Source organism: Pelodiscus sinensis, chromosome 1 (genome assembly GCF_052426305.1).
Source record: "Pelodiscus sinensis isolate ZL-2025 chromosome 1, ASM5242630v1, whole genome shotgun sequence".
Classification (NCBI taxonomy): domain Eukaryota; kingdom Metazoa; phylum Chordata; order Testudines; family Trionychidae; genus Pelodiscus; species Pelodiscus sinensis.
The window spans coordinates 348,986,781-349,007,865 of record NC_143052.1 but is presented as its reverse complement, the minus strand read 5'-3'; the positions used below and the strand labels follow the sequence as shown (position 1 = coordinate 349,007,865).

At 61.9% G+C, this 21,085-nt stretch overlaps 1 protein-coding gene across 4 annotated transcripts in view; it reads left to right on the top strand.

The window, feature by feature from the left end:
* LOC102463239 (sodium-dependent proline transporter-like) overlaps window positions 1-21,085 on the top strand; it is a 37,982-nt gene that overhangs the window by 10,384 nt on the left and 6,513 nt on the right. For 2 of the 4 annotated variants that reach the window (XM_089775821.1, XM_089775822.1), the window contains exons 5-12: window positions 6,270-6,498; window positions 13,084-13,215; window positions 15,139-15,287; window positions 15,886-15,935; window positions 16,627-16,765; window positions 20,244-20,378; window positions 20,532-20,635; window positions 20,927-21,051. In XM_089775821.1, the coding sequence (XP_089631947.1) occupies window positions 6,270-6,498; window positions 13,084-13,215; window positions 15,139-15,287; window positions 15,886-15,935; window positions 16,627-16,765; window positions 20,244-20,378; window positions 20,532-20,635; window positions 20,927-21,051 (1,063 nt within the window). The remainder of the gene's footprint in view (window positions 1-6,269; window positions 6,499-13,083; window positions 13,216-15,138; window positions 15,288-15,885; window positions 15,936-16,626; window positions 16,766-20,243; window positions 20,379-20,531; window positions 20,636-20,926; window positions 21,052-21,085) is intronic. The other 2 variants (XM_089775823.1, XM_089775824.1) reach the window with 2 other exon arrangements.

The window sequence follows — 21,085 nt, the reverse complement described above, 5'->3', positions numbered from 1 at the left end:
TGCCAGCTGTCTACACTGGCCGCTTGAATTTCTGCAAGAACACTGACGATCTCATGTAAGAAATCAGCGCTCCTTGCGGAAATGCTGTGCTGCTCCCGTTCGGGCAAAAGTCCTTTTGCGCAAAAGGACCAGTGTAGACAGCTCAGATTTGTTTTGCGCAAAAAAGCCCCGATGGCGAAAATGGCGATCGGGGCTTTTTTGCGCAAAATCGCGTCTAGATTGGCCACGGACGCTTTTCCACAAAAAGTGCTTTTGTGGAAAAGCGTCCGTGCCAATCTAGACGCTCTTTTCCACAAATGCTTTTAATAGAAAACTTTTCCATTAAAAGCATTTGCGAAAAATCATCCCAGTCTAGACGTAGCCCCCCTGTTGAGATCTGGGTATATGTCTGAGACATCCCACCCACATAGCTACATTCACCTGAGCACCAAACTTTGCAGTTTCTCCTCCCGCAGACTTGGCTTGAACTGGTGACCTAGAGCTGACAGACTCTCATCCCAAGCCATGCCGCTCAGAGGTGCAGAACCGGTGATTTGTACTTACCTCCCCGTGCTGTTGCAATTCCTGCCATAAATAGGCCTGCATCCCTGTTAGCCTGTGGCGTGTGGCTACAGATTCCGATCTTGGTTACGCAGGTAGATTTGGAGTGATGACTCTATTTGGAGTGACTGTGGGTTTCCACTGGAGAGACTGAGATTGAAATCTGGCCCGTAATTTGTGTGTGTATATATTTAACCCCTGAAGCACCTTTAAAATAGTACAGATTGCATATGGTTACAAAGGATCCAAGATCCAAGGGCTTGCGTCAGACAACGTATAATCTTTGGAGCATAGCTGTAGGGTGGCTGTTCTAATTTTGTGCGTCTGGTTCTATGGCAGTTTAGAATCACAACCCACCCACAGAGGAGTGTAAAAACTCATAGACCATAAATCCTACCCAGATCTTGCCATCCCTTGTCTGGAACGGGGTTTCGCTCACTTCTCATGACCCATGTGGTGATGCTGACAGCTTGCCAGGTGCATAAAAGTTTGACCTAATACAGGAAATGAAACACTTTGCACCTGCCTTCTTCTTTAACATGGGGGAGGAGGGTGATACCTGGGGAGAGTATTAAGTCCCAGCATGCAGTGCTCCCTTTTGATCCAAGTGAAATGCACCGTTCTCTCACTCAGTCTGACTTGCTGCATGCATGCAGGAAAGACTGTGCTTGGTGCCTTTGCCGTTCACCTGATCCAATCGATGCACCGTGGCCAGCATGCTGAGGCCGCAGCGCAGATGTGACAGATGTTTGTGGCTGCCAGGGAGTCTGTGTGGGGAGACTGAAATAGACCGAGCTCTCTTCCCCTTCCTGCCTTTGCAGTCCTCATGTGACTAAGTGCGTGGCACTGTGGGCTTTGTGGGAGAAGTGAGTTAGCAGCGTAGGGTCCAGAGAGGACAGGAGGCAGATGGGGTCTCCTGTTCAGAGTTGCCATCCTGTGCCTTTTGGTTCTGTGCGGCTGGGTTTCCACGGGACCCTGCCATGGCGTTCGTTGTGAAAAGCTGGCTTGCCTGAAGGGGCTGCAGGTGACGCTGGGGTGTGGCTACGCTTTTAGGTTTCTGGTGTCTGTTCTCATGATGCTGCAGCAGAGAGAAAAGCAGCAGTGTCCTGTCATCAGCACTGGTCCCGTCACAGACAGTGAAACCACCTGTAGGGGGGCACCATGCCACTCAACCCCACTCTCCTCCTGGAAATGGGGCTGGGACACAGAATGACAAACTCCTGCTCCTATCCCCTTTCTCCATGCACCCGGCCCCTGTTACTGTGATTCATGGCAACTCTCTGATCTCCCATGTCCCTTCCCTGCCCCTTCAGTGCTCTTGCCAGAGGTACGGCCCATTGTAGTGCCTACCTGTGACTCAGGGCAGGCCTCCCACTGAACGGAGCGGGAAGGATCAAGGTTTTGCTGGGCGGTCCCAAGCAACATTACCCGAGGGCGGTGGCTCAACCGGCCCTGGCATGTTTGCTATACACCCAGATGATAGCTATGGAATTGAGATAACTGCATAAGAACACTGTGAAACACAGAGTGCCAGCCAACGGACAGCAATGTTCCCTCTAAGCGTTGCCATCCATGTGCAGAATACATTGTTGTGTGCGCACTGAGACCTGTGATTGTGCACCACCAATACAGACACACGACCTATCTGTGGGCACTCTGCTAATCAGCGGGGCGGCATTGGAATGTGTCCCGAGCGGCCGCAGAGGCACCCAGCTTGCAGGGGGCACTGGTGCCAGCCTGGGAGCAATGAATACGCTTGCTTGGATCTGTCCCTCGAGACTCAGGGCTCTCCCCCAGCATCGGGGAGTTTGCAGTGGTGCGCCAGCCACCGTGCCATTCCCCATGTGGCTGGAGCACACAAAATCCACTAGCGTGGGCCCCCCATACTTGGGGAATGTCTCCTCAGGCGGAGGCCACCTCAGTGAGGTGTTTTGGTTTTGCTTCTCACTTGGGTGCGGCCCCCAACTGATTTTTCTGTGGGTCAGCGGCCCCCGACCCAAAAAAGATTCCCTGCTCCTGTCTCAGTTCATTTTTTTTCCGTTAAACTGGCCAGCCCCTCCTTAACGCCACTGCGACCGCTAGCACAGCCTTTTTTGGTATGCAAATACCTGGTTGGGTGCCCAGAGTCCTACATGAAATGTGGCTGCCAGTCTGGGTCTCTGGTTGGCGCGAGGACGGGGCTTCTGCATCCAAAAATCTACCCTCCAGCCCCTGGGTCGGACCGATCCCCTCCCGTTGGCAGCTCCAGGAGAGGCCCAGGGACTGAAGTGGAGCTAGGGCAGGGTGGGGGAAGTTGTGCTGCTGCGGCCCATGCAATACCTCTTCCGTGCCAGGACAGAACGAACAACTCACGGGAAACGGCCTGTGAGCACAGAGACACGGCACAGCCCTGTGGTATTTTGCCACTTGTTTTCTGGAGGCGGGTGCGACTTGGAGGTGGCCTCAGAGGCCGGAGAGCCACCAGCAGGCAGCTGGCGACATAGAATTGAGCAACGGGAGGGTTGCTTTGCTGCTGTTACTCATCCAGGGTGCTTCTGAGGGCGCCGGGGTGGAAGTGAAGTTGAAAACATCTCTTAGGATAGAGGGGGGAGGGGGTAAGAATTGTGCCCAGGTTTAGAGCCAGCTCAGACGGCCAGGTTTGTATTGCAGAGGTGCCCAGAGGCCCCCCTCAGGATGGATCTCCCTTGTGCTGGGGCTGCAAAGGGCTTGTGGTCAGAGCTCAGACAATGCAACGCCTGGGTCTGCCTGCTGGCTCGGCCTTGAGTTGTACAGCTCCCTCTCTGCGGGCGACGGCCTGTTCTCGGTGTAGCGCCTGAGCCGGTGCCCTGCTTCCTGACACCCTCTGCCCCTGCTGCTGGCTCCCAGTGACTCTGGCTTCCGCCAGGAGCACCCGGACTATCCTGAGTCCTGGGCTGGGGGGTGTCGAGAGCTCACCTGGATCCACCCCCATGCAGTGCTGCTGCTAGCTGGCCCTGACGTCGGTGGAGCTGAGGAACCCAGCGCTCGGCGGCTAACGGCCCCGCTCACACCAGCACCGCTGGCAGCCGCATGGCGCCCCGGGAGTCATTCACCTGCCATGTTCCTGCAGCCCTTCCCCTGCTCCTCCCTCCCTCCCTCCCAATCAATCAAGCCCTGTCCTGATATTTGCTTCACCCTGCCCCGCTCTCAAGGTGCCAGCTGGCTCAGCTGCCCACCAGCGACCCTCCTCCTCCGTGCCAGAGGCCGAGAGCGCGGTTCTGGGCAGGTGCAGTGTGAGCTGGCTGGAGTTTGTCCCATAGACAGTGTGGCTTTGGGTCACTAGTGCCCGGCCGCCAGGCTCCCTCCCGTCCCGCGTGCCCGGGTGGGAGCAGGCAGACCACTGGCGCAAAGCTCCTTACAGGAGGTGATGGGGGGACCCGCTGGTACCGCAACGCAGGTGTGAGCTTCGAAGCTGAGCCCGTTCTGCAGGTGCTCAATGCTGAGATACCTGGTGCCAAGTCTCTTGCTTCCCCACACCTCCCAGGTGAGGGGCTGGCCTCCCAGTGCGTTCCTGCCATGTTACATGTAGGGACAGGAGTGTTTGCTGCTACCCCGACGAGGGTCCTGCCCTCCAGCATGCACAACCTCCTCCTGCCCCCGCCGCGCAGCTGGAGAACGCTGCCACGGCAGTTTGGTCCTTGCTTTGAGCATCCCGTCCCACCGCTGAAAACATCACTGCCAGGGCACCTCAGCCCCATCAGCTGTCCCAGCCCTGAGTCCCAGCTAGGTAGCAGGTGCTGACCTGCCTCGGGGCGCTGTACTGGGCCCGACGAGAGATCCCCGTATCCCACTGCTTCTCCACCACTGAACTCAGGAGCTGCCCACGTTATGTCTCCTCGTGGGGTGTGTGCTGCGTGGAGTCCCCAGCCCCCTCTTCTTCGCCGGGTGCCCCTGTGGCTTGCAGAGGAGTTTCCCTGGTGCACCATGGCCTGTGATTTCCATGCGGAGCACTGCCAAGAGGCAGCGCCTTGTCCAGCCCAGCTCTGCCTGGTGGTGTGTGAAGCCAGGCGCTGGAGAACCGGGGAGGCAGCTGCCGGTGATGAGAGCTGCTGATCTGTCTGTCTGTGGCACACAGTGCCCAGTGTGGGGCTGCTCTGCCAGGCCACTCGTCCTGACAGCCTTTGTGCTAAGGGATGGCAAGTCCTGATGAGCAGACAGTCCCTGGGTGAAAGGGAAAGGGATCCCTCCTCCCCCTCTCCTTTCCCACACCTGGAACAGGCTGGCTGAGAGCTCAACTGGAGCCCAGCTGGCTGGAGAAGAGGGGGATTTATAGGATTATATGGGGCCTTGATCAGGATCAGGGCCTCGTTTGGCCGGGCGCCACGCAAACCGAGGTGGGTCCCGAAAAGGGCGAGAGACGGCAGCACCAGATACCCCGCTGCACAGGGGCTAACCTGAGCCCAGCCATGACACTTGCGTGCGGCCTGGCAGCGGTCGGTCTGGCTCGGGGATGGGAAGGAAGAGGCGGAGAGAGGCCGGCGGAGGGAGCCGCCGCCTGCGGGTGGAGTAGACAGGTGGACGGTCCCAGCGGGGTGGAGGCGGTAATGGAGCGAGTGACTACGCTGTGGCAGGCCAAGGCGGAGACGCTTGCACTCGAGGCTCAAGGAGGGGGGAGCCCGGGGAGGGATCCGGAGAGGGGAGATGTGGCCGGCGTGACTGGCAGGGAAGACAGCCCTCGCCGTGTTAGGGATTGTGGGGGTGGGGCTTGGGCACGAGACAGAAGGAAAAGGACAGAGCTGAGACATGCAGGGAGAGGCCGAGAGCCGGGGCACCTGGGACACAAGAGTCTCTGTTAGCTCCGTGGGGCTGGGCCTGGTTGCTGGGGCGGGGGTGGGGGGTGCTCAGCATGCGGGGGTGGAGAGGCCTTGGGAGAGCGGTTGGGAGCTGAGTTTTGACCGTGCGAAGCTGAAGGTGACATTGGGGCTGAGGGAGAGCCCAGGGCAACATGCAGGGGGCACAAGGTTCACGTGGGCAGGAGAGGCCAGGCAGCAGCTGGCCAAGGGACTCGTGGGTGAGGCAGAGGGCTGGTGCCCATGTTCACTAGCGCAGGGGGGGGAGGGCTGTGGCCCGGCTCACTCTGCTCTTCCAGGGCACCCCTCAGAGGAGGGCCGGGACCACCCCTGTACTCTTGGGTGGGAAGCGGAGAGACACGGCCAGGGGAGCAATGGGGCTGGGGCCCCCTTGCCCCACGGCTGTGAACCTGGGGAACGGTTGGACCCCTGCTGCCGCGCTGACCCCCCCCCCCCAGCCCTGCTAGGCACCCAGGCTGCCCCCATGGCAGGAAGAGGTGGGGGCGGAGCTGGGCTGGGGAGAAGCAGAGCTGGGGTGCAGGGGGGTTCTCCGGACTGGGAGGAGGGTCACGGGGCTCCTCGCCAGTTGCCTCTGCTCAGAGCCATTAGAAATAGGGGAGCCCATTGTGGTCCCATGTGCCCATCTCCCTGCAGGGCAGCATGGGGGCTTGATCCCTCCCCACAGCGTCCCGAGCTAAGGGACTTGCTGAACGGCCGCCCTGGGACCAGGGGCTAGTGGCTCTGAGGTAGGGCTGCTGGCTTGGGCCTTCCGGGAGAGGGGCCGGCCTGGGGCAGGGTTGCTGTGAACCTGGTTGTGGGCTGCCAGACCCTCTGGGGCACACGGGCCTGTGCGCGCTGGCACACCGGCGAAATGAGCTTTGGCTGGCCTCTGACTCCTGTCCCCCTTCTCCTCCCACGCAGGGGAGCCCGGTCCAGCTGAACGGCGTCACCCTGGCGTCCGACCACCCGCCCTCCGGGAGCCAGCCGCACCCTTCCTTCCAGATCCAGCCCACAACCCCGGACCTGGCCCCCTGCCAGCCCCGAGAGACGTGGGGTGGGAAGTATGAGTTCCTGCTCTCCTGCATCGGGTACTGCGTGGGGCTGGGCAACGTCTGGCGCTTCCCCTACCTCTGCTACCGCAACGGAGGAGGTGAGTGCGCGAGTCTGTCGGACAGGGCTGGGCTGGAGCAGGTGAGAACAGGAAACTGCCCCTTCAGTGGGGGTGTCTGGTCCAGTCCCCTGAACTCAAGGCAGGTCTAAGTAATAACTAGCCTGGACCATCCCTGACAGGTGTTTGTCTCCAACGACAGATTCCCCATCCTCCTTAGGCGGTTCCTCCGCTAGCGGGGTGGGAAGTTTTTCCTAACACTCACCTAAACTGCCCTTGCTGCAGTTTAAGCCTCTTGCCCTTGCCTCAGAGGTCAAGGGGAATGGTTTTACCCTCCTCCTTGTAATAACCTTTTAAGTCCTTGAGCTAGACCTGTAATCATTGTGCTCTTCTCTGAGCTGTCTCGAATCTGTCCACATCTTTCCAGAAAGGTAGCGCCCGTCACTGGACACACTACTTCAGCTGAGGCCTTATCAGCGCAGAGTAGAGCGGAAGAACGATTTCTTATGTCTTGCCCACCACACGCCTGTGGATGATGTTTGCTTTTTTTGCAGCAGGCTCACACTGTTTACTCACATGTAGCGTGTGGTCCACTATACCCCTTCCTAGACAGTCACTTCCCATTCTGTAGGCATGCAACTGATTGCTCCTTCCTAAATGGAGCACTTCGCCTTTGTTCCTACTGAATGTCATCCTATTTACTTCAGACCTTTTCTCTAGCCTGTCCAGATCATTTTGAATGTTAACCCTATCGTCCAAAGCACTCACAACCCCTCCCAGCATGGCATTGCCCTTAAACGGTGTAAGCGACTCTCCATGCCGTTATCTAAATCCCTGACGAAGATATGGATCAGACCCAGATTCAGAATTGCTCCCTGCAGAACCCTGCTTGTTATGCTGTGACGGACCGGGCCGTGTCTGGGCACAGCTGAGGGCGTCCGCTCAGGGCGAATTGCTCGAATCTGGGGCTACTTACAGCCCCCGACTGGTGACCTTTCCACACAGGCCACAAACCAGTCCCACAGAGCGCTTCAGCTGCCTGCCTGAAGCCTCACGAGCAAAACCCCTCCGACACCCCAGCAATATCCGTGCCCCAGATGGCCCCGGGCCTCATACACAGGTGGGGGGTCCTAGCGCCCAATCCCACCTACCCCGAACAAGTTCTGTCCGGTTCCAAGAAACCAGCCACAGATCCCTGATCAATTTACCCTCTGGACCTTACCCACAAATCACACTGGGCCAATCCTTTAGAATCTAAATCTAATGGTTTATTATTACAGGAAAGAAAAGCATGAGAGTAAGGTTATTAAAGTACAGTACGTTACATGCACCGAATCTCCCAGTTCTCGATGCAGGCTCTAGCAGAGATGTTACAGCTGCTGGTTTAAAAGTTCTTATTGCACATCCTACGATCAGGATGGGTTCACAGGTCTTCCGGGCTCTTCAATCCCTGCAGTGCTGCCTCTGGGATGAAGTGCTGAGCTGAGAACAAAATGGCATCGACCGCATGGCCTCTTTATACCTCCTTCCTGGCCTCTTCTGGTCTCAGCCGGTCACCTGGTCCTCAGCCTCTCTCTGCTGGCAGCTCTTGGGTCTCCGCCCTCCTGCTTTAGGTGTGTCTTTGGGCCATCAAGGGCCATTGTTCCACAGGGCTTCACTACTCAGCCTGTCCATAGCAATGCTCAACCACATTCACAGAAATATTCAGCTTCCACACAGATTACAGATTCCTACCTACACACATAGACATTATACACTCACATAAATAGCGTACATAAGATCAACAAACAATAATCTCCCATTCAATACCCCACATGGCTCCCCCCATACCAATTTCTGGGGCCAACACCCCCACCTAGGGGTGCAGCAGCGATCTGGCTGCTTCCCTCCAATTCAGCAACGTGACATATGCCCTTCCACTTTGCCTGAGAACCACTGCTAACGACTCTCTACAAATAGTTTTCCAACCAGTTTTGCACCCACCATGTAGTAACTCCGTTTAGGCTTTATTTCCCTCGTTTACTTATGAGATGGTCATTACCAAAAACTGTACTAAAGCCAAGGTGCACCGCCTTAGCCACTGCCCCGCATCCACAAGGCTTATCTCTCTGTCAAAGAAAGCTACTAGGGTAGTTTGACACAATTTGGTCTTAACAAATCCATGTTGATGGTTACTTATCGCCGCCTTATAGTGTATTGGTCCTGGGGGGCTATATCTGGCTTCTCTTCTGACAGACTATCTACAGACTTTCAGAAGGCGATGTTTTGAGGTCATGGCCACTCATTTTATGAACAAGGACAATCTCTCCTCCGCCCTAATTGGAACCCCAGATCAGCAGAGTCTTGCTGGATTAAAAAGGTAGCACGTGTTGCCAAGGCTGTCTGGCTTAGCATCAGGCCTCTGAGCTCAACTCTGGCTCTGGAAGGAGCATGCCGAGGCCGAGCCGGGGTCTGTGCTGAGAAAGCGATGCTCCGTGGTACAATGTGTGCCAGAGCAAGACATGGGAGGTGCTACGAGCCCAGGGCATCACAGATGCTACCCCGGGGCAGCCCCACCAAGCTGGAATCTTTCAGCTGTTTCCAAGTAGCGGGGTTTTGGCTCCCTGGGGGAGCAGTTAATTTGTATTTGCTGCTGCTGTGGCATGTCTGACCAGCGTAGGTTTTCCAGCGCGTGTTTGTGTGACCCACACGCCTAGTAGATGTGGTTCAGTGTCCCATGGAGTGGCTTACAGCCAGAGACAAGAACAAGGGAGCTCTACATCCTAAGCTGTGAGCCAGCTGGTTTTATAGCTCAAGCTGTAGAGGTTCCTATGCTAAGTTCCAGAGGTCCCAGGTTCAAATGTGGTTACATTTGCTCTTGGGATCAGCCTGACACAGGTTCCAACTTGTGTTGAGGCCTCTCTGTGGGGTTCTTGCCTGACCTCATCTCTGGCTTTAAAAGGAGCAGCCCAGCCTGCCACTGCAATTAGCCGTGCCCGTGGGGAGCGCTAAGAAAGGGCGGTTCTGGCCCTTACCTCATGATGCAAGCGTCCCTGCAGGGCAGGGCTAATCCCTTCCACAATGCACACACAGAAGGGGAAACCAGGGCTGGCTGGCTGGCATGGGAGGAGCTTGGAACCAGTCCCCTCACTGGATCGGGTCTGAGCCAGCCTTCCTGGTGCACCCGAGAGCTGTAGGTTTCAGCTAGCAAGGCCGCTCCCCACGGTGACTGCCAGGGAGAACAGGGTCTGGAACGGACAGGCCCATGACAGGGGGAGGAAATATCTCTTACCGGACCCACGTCTGCTGGCGCGAGGGAAGCTTTTGCACTCACCCACGGCTCTCCTCTGTGTCTCTGGAAAGCTTGCCTCTCTCTCCAGCCAACGTTGGTCTACTAAGAGGTATCCCCTTCCCCCCCCCTTCTCTCTACTATCCTGGGACCAACGCAGCTACGGTAACGCTGCAGACCGTTCGTTCAGATTCCCTGCATGAAACTTGGGGCTGAGCTCTCCTCCTGCTTTAAACAGGAGGCTGGGTCAGTGCCGGGCCTGGCTTAGACGGGGAGATGGCCGGGGGACCTTCAGGGTGCCTCGGAACAGCAGTGGTGTGGAGAAGGGCCATTCTGTGCTGTCATGCAGCTACTGTCTGTGCTGTTGGATCCTGGGAGAGATGTGCAGCCCAGTGCTTGCTTGCCCGTGCGCATTAGAGGCTGGAGACGGGAGTTAGCCCTCTCCGTACTAGGGGCGTGAAAACTGAGCCAGCCGTTAGGGGGCCCTGAGGGCAGGCGCAGCGCCAGGAAGGGACGGTGGGGAGGAAGCCAAAGGGGACGGGAAGCCAGAGGAGAGGTGTGAGCCAAGCCAGGAGATTTCCACGCCAGAGGAGGCCCGGTGAGAGCCGCAGGGGCTGGGGAGGGGAGCGAAGAACGGGAGCTAGCGGTAAGAATAGACGGGGGTCTGGCTCTTGGTCCTCGCGCGGCCCTCTCTTCCAGGGCAAGATGAATGGCCTATTGTGGGGGACACTGTGGCTTCATTCACCGCTGCGCAGATGGAAGCGTGAGAGCATCCTTCTTGCTCGAGCTCTCCCGGGAGCCGCGTTCTGGGCAGACTTCCTCTTTGAAGCCATGCCGCTGCCGTCTGCGCGGCAACACGGGCGCCCCTCACCGGCCCAAGTGGGCGGGACCAACGGGGAAGTGCTTTGCATCCCTATTTAACCAGGGGTGTCAAATCCCGTTCAACCAGTTAACCAGGTAAATGTTCTGTTCAACCAGTTAACCGCTCTGACGTGGCAGGCGGGCCGTTCCAGTTCACCACAACCGGTACGGGTGTTGCTTACTGGTTACCCGGTTAACCATTCACCACCCTCATTTTAACTTGCGACGCTGGGTATGCGTGTTCGCCACAAGATGTCCCTGCGGGCTGTCCGAAGTCGGTGACTTAGCACCTTCCAGGAGCTAAGTAGGTCGGTGCACAGTACGGGCAGATGCGTTTTCAGCACTCGGGCTCCGTATTGAACCAGGCGCATGTGCTCGCATTTCAGGACATCATTAGCATGGCTGGACCTTGCTCCTGCCTGCGTCTCTGCAGTGTCGGTGGTTGAAGGGTCGTCAGCGTGCTGGCTTGGCAGTGCTGCTTATGCAGTTGGCTGGAATGGGCCACCCGGGGGCAGGGGAATTGAGTGGCCAGGTGTTTATGGGAGCCACTGTCTTCTCCGGGATGGAGTGTGTCAGACCCACACGTGTGTGTAGCAATAATTCCCCCTGTCCCACATCTCAAGTAGAGGAACCCAAGTAGCAGCCTGGGTGAGCCTGTGAGGGCCTGGGTCTCTTGGGGCACCCCGGCCGTGGCCTCGGTTTCCTAAAGCCCCCGGAGTGGTTCAGCGGATGCCTATGAGTGTCTGTGCTGCGGGCTGCAGACTGTAATGGTAGCCCTGCAGGAGCCTAGAGCTCTGTCCCCTCCTTCCATTCCAGCTACAACTGACTTCACTTAAGTCCAGAGAATTTCTGGCTTCCAGGGCGGGAAAGGCTCCCCGTGGGTTGTGGGTTTTGCCGCCCTCTGACGGCCAACGAAGTGTCTGTCGCTAAAGCCCAGGGGGAGATTCCTCTCGCAGGGAAGCAGCAGAGCCCAGCCTGTTGTCCGGGATCTGAGCGGGCCTGGCTGCCGCATGCCAGGCGACTTCGGGCCTGGGGATGGGCATGGAGAGGGAGTGGTGCCGTGTTTCGAGGGTTGCTGCTCAGTCTGGAATCGCACGGTGGTCGCTCAGCTTTGCAAAGGTCTTCTCCACCTCCCCCCTCATGTTCCTTCATCCGTGGGAAATACCCGGTGTCCAGTGACAGGGTGGGCCAGCTCCAGAGCTGACAAAGGAGGCGTTCCCTCACCCAGGTGACATGTTCGACGTAAAGGATCTTGTTTGGGGACAAAGTCTCTGCTTTGCCATGTAGAACGGCTGTGATAGACCGGGCCGGTCTGGGCACAGCTGAGGGCATCCGCTCAGGGCAAATTGCTCAAATTCGGGGCTCCTTACAGCCCCGGACTGGCGGCCCTTCCCAGGTAGGCCACAAACCAGTCGCGCAGAGCGCTTCTGCTGCCTGCCTGGCCAGCCTGAAGCCTCACGAGCAAAACCCCTCCGACACTCCAGCGCGCTCCGTGCCCCAAACAGCCCCGGGCCTGCCCCCAGGAGAGGGGTTTTAGGACCCAATCTCACCCACCCTGAACAAGTTCTGTCTGGTTCCAAGAAACCAGCCACAGATCCCAGGTCAATTTACCCTCTGGACCTCACCCACAATCATGCTGAGCCAATCCTTTAGCATCTAAAATCGAAGGCTGTGGCTAAAATCGAAGATCCCTTATTCCTGATTTTAAAGAGGAATAAGGGATCTTCCGGAAAAGGGTTTACTTTTATATGTGTGCTAATCCCAGCTCTGCTGTTGGCTGCCAGAGCCATCTCTTCCTTCTCTGTGCCTCAGTTTACCCATTAGTAAAATGAGATGCTGACCTACCATGCAGGAGGGGTGCTGGCGGTAGTTAGAACGGGTGAGGTGATGTTACGTGAGTGCTGGGATTTTGGAAGCAGAGCCCCTGTGTGGGTGGGGTTTCATGTTGCGCTGTCAGGCTGCCTTTCATTCCCCAACAGGATCCTTTCTCGATGGCGGGGAAAGCGCTCTAGTCGTCAGTGCCGGGGGCTCTGCCGGAAGCAGCAAGGTGGGGCCGGCTGGCTGGTGTTCAGCGGGCTCAGAGCTCGCTCTGCCGCACGCCTCGGCCTCTCAAACCCGACACGCGATTCCCCAGCACCTTCCTGATGGAGGGGCAAAGCAGGAAGGTGCCCTGTGCTGAGGCTGCCAGCAGCTGGGCTGAATGTGTCGCCTCTGCTCCGGGTTTCCCAGCCACCAGCTGGCGGGCAGGTGTTCTGCTCCGGCCCAGGCGCTCCCGCCAGCTGCGAGCTCCTGGGCAGCACGGTCTCTGCTCTGCCGCCTCTCTGCCTACAAGAGAGGAGCTGTCGCGCTCGCCCCACAGGGAGCCTGGGCGCTGCCTGGCAATCACCACAGCAGAGGCACGTGCTGGTACTGCCCCGCCCGGCTGTGGCTGAGCCCCTGAGTTCTTGCCTGGTCCCAACCCAGCGTCTTGCTCACCGAGGCTGTTGGCTCCTCCCCAGGGGTGTTCCTGATCCCGTACTTCGTCATGCTGCTCTTCACCGGCCTGCCCCTCTTCCTGCTGGAGCTGAGCCTCGGCCAGTACGGCGCCGCGGGGCCCATCACCGTCTGGAAGTGCTGCCCGCTGCTGAAAGGTGAGTCTGTGCCTGGCCCAGCGGCCCGCTGCCCTGTGTGGAGAGCCGGCCACTGTACGTCTCGCCTCCCCCCGCCACGGCTGGCCCCTAGACACGCCATCTCCCTCTGGCACCAAGGTCCTCGGCTTGCTCTCGGCCTGGTCTCCCCTTCCGGGCCTGGGCTAGGTTCATCCACTCCCCCAGCTGTGTCTGCGGGGTGCGCGGAAATGCCTCCAGCTGCTCTGCCAAGCCAGCGCCCTCCCCATGGGCCACATCACAACCCCCCCGCACCCGCTCCCTGGAGGATTTCAAAGCACTAAGAATCTGCTCTCAGGAGTCCCCTGGTGGGAGCATCTCTGTCGTCTCCATCTCCCGGCCCGGCCCGGCCTGGCCTCCTAGGCGTAGGGCTGCCGGGTGTCCGGTTTTGAACCGGACAGTCCAGTATTGGAGCTGCCTGTTCGGGAAACACACGGAGTAAATGGAACTGTCGGGTGTTTTCTCAGGACGATGGACTGTCGATTGTGAGGTCAGGTCACGTGTGTCCGGTATTTTTGTTGAAACCATCTGGCAGCCCTACCGAGCCGTACCCGGCCCGGCAGCTCCCACTGAAATCCACAGGGCCGTGGGCAGCTGGCAACGTCAGGCTCTGGGACCTGGTCTGACAGGACTGGGAGCAGCTTCCTGGCCTGGCCATGAGCCGCCAGAGCCTCCTTCCTGCTCGAGTGGCTGCCAAGGGCTCCGGGTCTCCGGCTCGGCCCGCAGGGCGATCGCACTCGGCCAGATTGTCGACTCCCCAGCCCGCCTCCGCCAGACCCCACAGCCCCTGCCGGGAGGGGGAGCTTTACCAGGAGGCTGCCCTAAGGCTTAGCCCTCCCTCAAGCCTCTCCTCCGTCAGCCACTGTCCTAGACCAGCCAAACCCACCGGGCCTCCGCTTTCAAGCAGCAGGTCCCTGCGCCGGCCCCAGGACAGTCGGTGTGGGGGTGTTAGGGAAGGTGCTGAGCTCAGCTGGGTGTGTCCCCGGCTCCCTCTGCTCCCCTCCTGGGGTTCAGCCCTACAGCTTCCCCCTCTGGCCTGGGACCCTGCAGCCCGCCTGCCTGTAATGCGCCGGATACGTCAGTGGCAATGGGGGCGAGCGGAGCTCAGAACAGGCTGCTGGGCTGCCCCTCGTCCAGGGCCCACCTGCTCTGCCGGGAGTGGGTCAGGAGGGGAGGGTGTGGATGGGGGTAAAGGCGCCAGCCTTAGGGGGATGGAGAAAGAAAAGGGCTGGCGGGCTGAGCCCCCTGACGAGAGGGATCCGGCTGTGAGACGCCCTGCCCCGGGTCACTGGGCCTGCAGACTCACTGGAGAGAACTGGGGGGGCACCGGAGCTCCCGGGCGGGCCTCCCCCAGCGCCCGCATGCTGCAAGTTGTTGGCTCTGTGCCAGGGACAGCGGCGTGCCTCGCGGTGTTGTGTTCGGATCAGAAAGCCCCGTCTTCCCCCAGCCTCCCACGCCAGCGCCGGCCCGTCACCACGAGATCCGCTACGCTGCCCGTCTGCCTCCCCCTCCCCCCGGGGCTCCAGTTACGCCGCCTCTCGGCAGCCTTCGGCCTGCTGTGCCGTGTCTGGCCGGTGCTTAGCCCAGCAGGGCCGGGCCTGGGTGTAAGTCGTGCTCCCTGCTGCGTGTGCTGTCTCCCGTCGCTGGTAGTGTGGAACCGCCAGGGCCCCGTGCCCCTCGTGATCATCGGCGCAGGCCAGACCCGTGGCCCTTGCCTGTCTGATCTCCCCGGTGTCGCAGGATGGAAGTGGGCGCACCTGGGGCAGCGGGCAGGTCTCTCCAGCGCACACGCAGCACCGAGCGCAGGGGGAACGCCCGGAGCCTGGAGGCGCTCGCGCAGTTACGAGGCGGCGCATCTGCAGGGTCAGGTTCGACGCCTCTGCACCTTTCTCCCTCCCCGCCCCGCAGGGATCGGCGTGGGCATGCTGCTCGTCTCCTCGCTGGTGTCGCTCTACTACAACGTCATCATCGCCTGGACCTTCTACTACCTGGGCATGTCCTTCCAGAGCCCCCTGCCCTGGTCCTGCGCTGCCCCCCGCAACGCCCCCCTCTGCCAGGTCTGCCTCCTTCCTGCCGGGGCAGGCTGGCTTCTCCCCCTCCGAGGGGCAGCTGGGCATGGCACGCTTCCAGCACGCTGCGGGGGCGGCGAGGCGGGGAGCCAGGGCCTTGGCATGCAAGGCGGCTGGGTCCGGGGTGCCGGCTGCAGGGCAGGGCCGGCCAGCGATGGTGCGAGGATGCTGCCGCACACAGTGTGGCCGCTTGGGGACATGAAGGTCACCCCGAGCACGTCCCTTAGACCCTCCCTCCCTGGGTGCCTGGCTGCCGTCTTTCTGGTTGCCAAGGCGATGGAGCTGCTCAGCCCTGTTCCTCACCTGCCCAGTGGGGGTCTCTGGCCTGGCGGGCCCCACCAACGCCCAGCCCTGGGGCAGGTCGGGGAAGAGGAGGAGCAGGCTGTGATGGGCAGGGTGGAGGCCAAACCAAGAGGTTAGCGAACACTGGGCCTGATCAGAGGCCCCGCGGGTGCAGCAGCTGCAAGCAGGCCTCGGCGATGCCCTCGTGGGGGCTGCTGGCAGCAGGAGCAGGGAGAGGAAGCTAGCTGGGGGCTGCTACTGCAGCGTGGCGGAGCTGGTGACCAGCCTGCCCTATGTCTTGCAGAACACCTCAGGGAACTCCAGTCGGTTCAGTGCCAGCGAGGCCTTCTGGAAGTGAGTGGGCGCCTTACGGTCTGTATGTCTGAGACTGACTCACTGCCCTTCCCAGCCTGCCTGGAGCTCGCCCGTGCACTCCTGCGGGAGCTCAAACTGAATCGGTGGGGAGCCTTCCCCATCTCCGTTCACTGAGCGGCTGCCTCTGCCAGCCACGCTCTCGGCAGCAGGGGGCGCCACAGCCAGCGAGGTGCTCAGATAAGGGCCAGGAAGGACTTCATGGCAGGAAACAGTTGCACCAAGGGAATCCCTGTGTGGAGCTGTGGAACTCACTGCCACAGGACACATGAAGCATGAGAGAATAGCCCCTGGCCAGGAGAGATTTGCAGGGGGACAGGGTTGCAGCCATACACGCCTCTCCTGGCTGAGTTTAGAGGAAGCTTCCCCTGCAATACTGCCATGTCACTGTGCTGTCAGCATCGTCCTCAGCAGCTCATACAGGGGCCAGATCCCTGCCCCAAGCCGCTTAAGACTAGGTGCTGGCCACACACCCAGTGTAGATCTGTGTGGTGGGCAGGAAGGGGCTGCGGTAGGTGGGAAGCTGTTGCCGCCGCAGGAGGCAGAGGGATCTGGTAGAGGGCACGGCGGCAGGTTTTAACACCCGCTTCATAGCCCCCGCACTGCGGTGACCCCGCAGGAGGGAGGCAGCTCTGTGTTCCCTGCCTCCCTAACGTGGTGTTGTGCCCTGCAGCGAGCAGGTGCTGGGGGTCACACACAGCTCTGGCCTCGACGACCCGGGCCCGGTGAGGTGGCCGCTCGCAATATGTTTGATGGTCGCCTGGATCGTTATCTTCCTGTGCATGTTAAAAGGCATCCGCAGCTCGGGCAAGGTGAGCGGGCCTGCCGCAGAGCAGCGGAAGGGAGGGGAGCCTCGTGCGCTGGCTAGGCGAGGCGAGGCGGAGGGGGTCTTTGGTCACTGTCTAGGGGGCCTTCAAAGCGGTAAATGCCCCTAGAAGCTTGGGAAAAGGGCACAGCCCCTGCTCAGTTTTATGGGGGAAACTGAGGCATGGATTGCGACATCGGGGTCACCCAGCGCAGGGCCACCCTTGCTCTGACCATTACACAGCACTGCCTTTCCACAGTCCAGTCGGTGTTCAGCTGGGGCCCTCTTGTGAGTTCCTGCTAGGCTCCCTGACCTGGAGGGGTCCCGGGTGTCGGCTGGGGCAGATGGGGTAAGAGGCGGATCTGCTGAGTGAAGGCTGGAGAGAGGCCGGGGCTGCTCTGCCAATCCCGCCCCTTCGCCCGTCAGCGTGTCCCGCGGTCCCCCTGCCCCAGGATCCTACTCTGCAAGGCCGGCACAGGGCAGGGTTTCTGGGCTTCCCAGCACTGCACGTAACTTGGGGGGGCTACACATTGATTGGGGAGCAAAAGAGCTAAAAAAGGCTACAGGCAAAGTGCTCTTCTCCTCCCACCCTGGGTGTTGTGGCCGTGCAAGGAGGATGTGTAAAGAGTCGGTGTTGTGGCCGTGCAGGGCAGGTGTGTAAGGGTGTGTGCTGTGGCTGTGCAGGGGGAGTGTGTTGGGGTGTGTGCGGTGGCTGTGCAGGGCGGGAGTGTAAGGGTGCATGCTGTGGCCATGCAGGGCGCGTGTGTAAGGGTGTGTGCGATGCCCACGCAGGGCGCGTGTAAGGGTGTGTGCTGTGGCCATGCAGGGCAGCTGTGAAAGGGTGCGTGTGGGGCAGGCGTGTAAGGGTGCGTGAGGTGGCCGTGCGGGGCGCGTGTTTAAGGGTGTGTGCGGTGACTGTGCAGGGCGGGCGTGTAAGGGTGCGTGCGGTGGCCGTGCAGGGCGCGTGTGTAACGGTGTGTGCGGTAGCCATGCGGGGCGCGTGTGTAAGGGTGTGTGCAGTGACCGTGCAGGGCGGGCATGTAAGGGTGCGTGCGGTGGCCATGCGGGGTGCGTGTGTAAGGGTGCGTGTGGTGGCCGTGCGGGGCGCGTGTGTAAGGGTGCGTGCGGTGGCCGTGCGGGGTGCGTGTGTAAGGGTGCGTGCGGTGGCCGTGCGGGGCGGGCGTGTAAGGGTGCGTGCGGTGGCCGTGCAGGGCGGGCCTGTAAAGGTGCGTGCGGTGGCCGTGCGGGGCGTGTAAGGGTGTGTGAGGTGGCCGTGCGGGGCGCGTGTGTAAGGGTGCGTGTGGTGGCCGTGCAGGGCGGGCCTGTAAAGGTGCGTGCGGTGGCCGTGCGGGGCATGTAAGGGTGTGTGAGGTGGCCGTGTGGGGCGCGTGTGTAAGGGAGCGTGCGGTGGCCGTGCGGGGCGCGTGTGTAAGGGTGCGTGCAGTGGCCGTGCAGGGCAGCTGTGAAAGGGTGCGTGTGGGGCAGGCGTGTAAGGGTGCGTGAGGTGGCCGTGCGGGGCGCGTGTGTAAGGGTGTGTGCTGTGGCCATGCAGGGCAGCTGTGAAAGGGTGCGTGTGGGGCAGGCGTGTAAGGGTGCGTGAGGTGGCCGTGCGGGGCGCGTGTTTAAGGGTGTGTGCGGTGACTGTGCAGGGCGGGCGTGTAAGGGTGCGTGCGGTGGCCGTGCGGGGCGCGTGTGTAAGGGTGCGTGCGGTGGCCGTGCGGGGCGCGTGTGTAAGGGTGCGTGCGGTGGCCGTGCGGGGCGCGTGTGTAAGGGTGCGTGCGGTGGCCGTGCGGGGCGGGCGTGTAAGGGTGCGTGCGGTGGCCGTGCGGGGCGGGCGTGTAAGGGTGTGTGCGGTGCCCGTGCGGGGCGGGCGTGTAAGGGTGCGTGCGGTGGCCGTGCGGGGCGCGTGTGTAAGGGTGCGTGCGGTGGCCGTGCGGGGCGCGTGTGTAAGGGTGCGTGCGGTGGCCGTGCGGGGCGCGTGTGTAAGGGTGCGTGCGGTGGCCGTGCGGGGCGCGTGTGTAAGGGTGCGTGCGGTGGCCGTGCGGGGCGCGTGTGTAAGGGTGCGTGCGGTGGCCGTGCGGGGCGCGTGTGTAAGGGTGCGTGCGGTGGCCGTGCGGGGCGCGTGTGTAAGGGTGCGTGCGGTGGCCGTGCGGGGCGCGTGTGTAAGGGTGCGTGAGGTGGCCGTGCGGGGCGCGTGTGTAAGGGTGCGTGCGGTGGCCGTGCGGGGCGCGTGTGTAAGGGTGCGTGCGGTGGCCGTGCGGGGCGCGTGTGTAAGGGTGCGTGAGGTGGCCGTGCGGGGCGCGTGTGTAAGGGTGCGTGCGGTGGCCGTGCGGGGCGCGTGTGTAAGGGTGCGTGAGGTGGCCGTGCGGGGCGCGTGTGTAAGGGTGCGTGAGGTGGCCGTGCGGGGCGCGTGTGTAAGGGTGCGTGAGGTGGCCGTGCGGGGCGCGTGTGTAAGGGTGCGTGCGGTGGCCGTGCGGGGCGCCTGTGTAAGGGTGCGTGAGGTGGCCGTGCGGGGCGCGCTTGTAAGGGTGCGTGCGGTGGCCGTGCGGGGCGCCTGTGTAAGGGTGCGTGAGGTGGCCGTGCGGGGCGCGCGTGTAAGGGTGCGTGCGGTGGCCGTGCGGGGCGCCTGTGTAAGGGTGCGTGCGGTGGCCGTGCGGGGCGCGTGTGTAAGGGTGCGTGCGGTGGCCGTGCGGGGCGCGTGTGTAAGGGTGCGTGAGGTGGCCGTGCGGGGCGCGCGTGTAAGGGTGCGTGCGGTGGCCGTGCGGGGCGCCTGTGTAAGGGTGCGTGCGGTGGCCGTGCGGGGCGCGTGTGTAAGGGTGCGTGCGGTGGCCGTGCGGGGCGCGTGTGTAAGGGTGCGTGCGGTGGCCGTGCGGGGCGCGTGTGTAAGGGTGCGTGCGGTGGCCGTGCGGGGCGCGTGTGTAAGGGTGCGTGCGGTGGCCGTGCGGGGCGCGTGTGTGAGGGTGCGTGCGGTGGCCGTGCGGGGCGCCTGTGTAAGGGTGCGTGCGGTGGCCGTGCGGGGTGCGTGTGTGAGGGTGCGTGCGGTGGCCGTGCGGGGCGCGTGTGTGAGGGTGCGTGCGGTGGCCGTGCGGGGTGCGTGTGTGAGGGTGCGTGCGGTGGCCGTGCGGGGCGCCTGTGTAAGGGTGCGTGCGGTGGCCGTGCGGGGCGCGTGTGTAAGGGTGCGTGCGGTGGCCGTGCGGGGCGCGTGTGTAAGGGTGCGTGCGGTGGCCGTGCGGGGCACGTGTGTAAGGGTGCGTGCGGTGGCCGTGCGGGGCGCGTGTGTAAGGGTGCGTGCGGTGGCCGTGCGGGGCGCGTGTGTGAGGGTGCGTGCGGTGGCCGTGCGGGGCGCGTGTGTGAGGGTGCGTGCGGTGGCCGTGCGGGGCGCGTGTGTAAGGGTGCGTGCGGTGGCCGTGCGGGGCGCGTGTGTAAGGGTGCGTGCGGTGGCCGTGCGGGGCGCGTGTGTAAGGCTGCGTGCGGTGGCCGTGCAGGTTGTGTATTTCACAGCGACGTTCCCGTACCTGGTCATCCTTGTGCTGATCATCCGCGGAGCCACGCTGGAGGGATCCATCGACGGCGTCCGCTTCTACCTCTCCTCAGACTGGAGCCGGCTGCAGAGCGCCCAGGTACCCGGGCTCCCTGCCCCCGAGAGCCACGTGGTCCGGGGAGCGTGTGCTTCCGCTGTGTGTGCGGCCGGAGGGGCGAGGCGGAGCCCACAGCTCTCCCTTGGGTGCCGGGTCGGGGGGAAGGGCCCACTCCCAGCCGGCGTCTCCCCGCAGGTGTGGAACGACGCGGCCTCGCAGATCTTCTACTCGCTGGGCATCGGCTTCGGGGGGCTGCTCTCCATGGCCTCCTACAACAAGTTCGACAACAACGTGATCCGGTGAGCGGGCGGGGCAGGGGTGCGAGGCATCCGGCCCCAAGTGGCCCTGCCTGTGCCTCGGGGGAGGCGGCGCGGGGGGGGAGACCACCGGGGTCTGTGCTCGTCCTGGAGCTAGAACGTGGGGCCTCCCTTGGGGCGGGGCGGGGAGCCAGCTTGGCGGCTGCCCTTAGTGGGCCCACTGGGGTCCCGCCTGCGGGGGGGCGGCTTGGCGGGGTGAGCGCCTCCTCGCAGGCCCGGGGGCAGCCCAGGCTCCGGCTTCATCCCCACCCTCTCCCGCCCTGCTGCCCACAGGGACACCCTGGTGATCGCTATTGGGAACTGCTGCACCAGCTTCTTCGCTGGATTCGCCATCTTCTCCATCCTGGGCCACATGGCCTGGCGGAAGAGAGTGCCGGTGGGGGAGGTCGCCGACTCAGGTACGGGCTGGCTCCCTCCTGCCTGGTGTAGCCA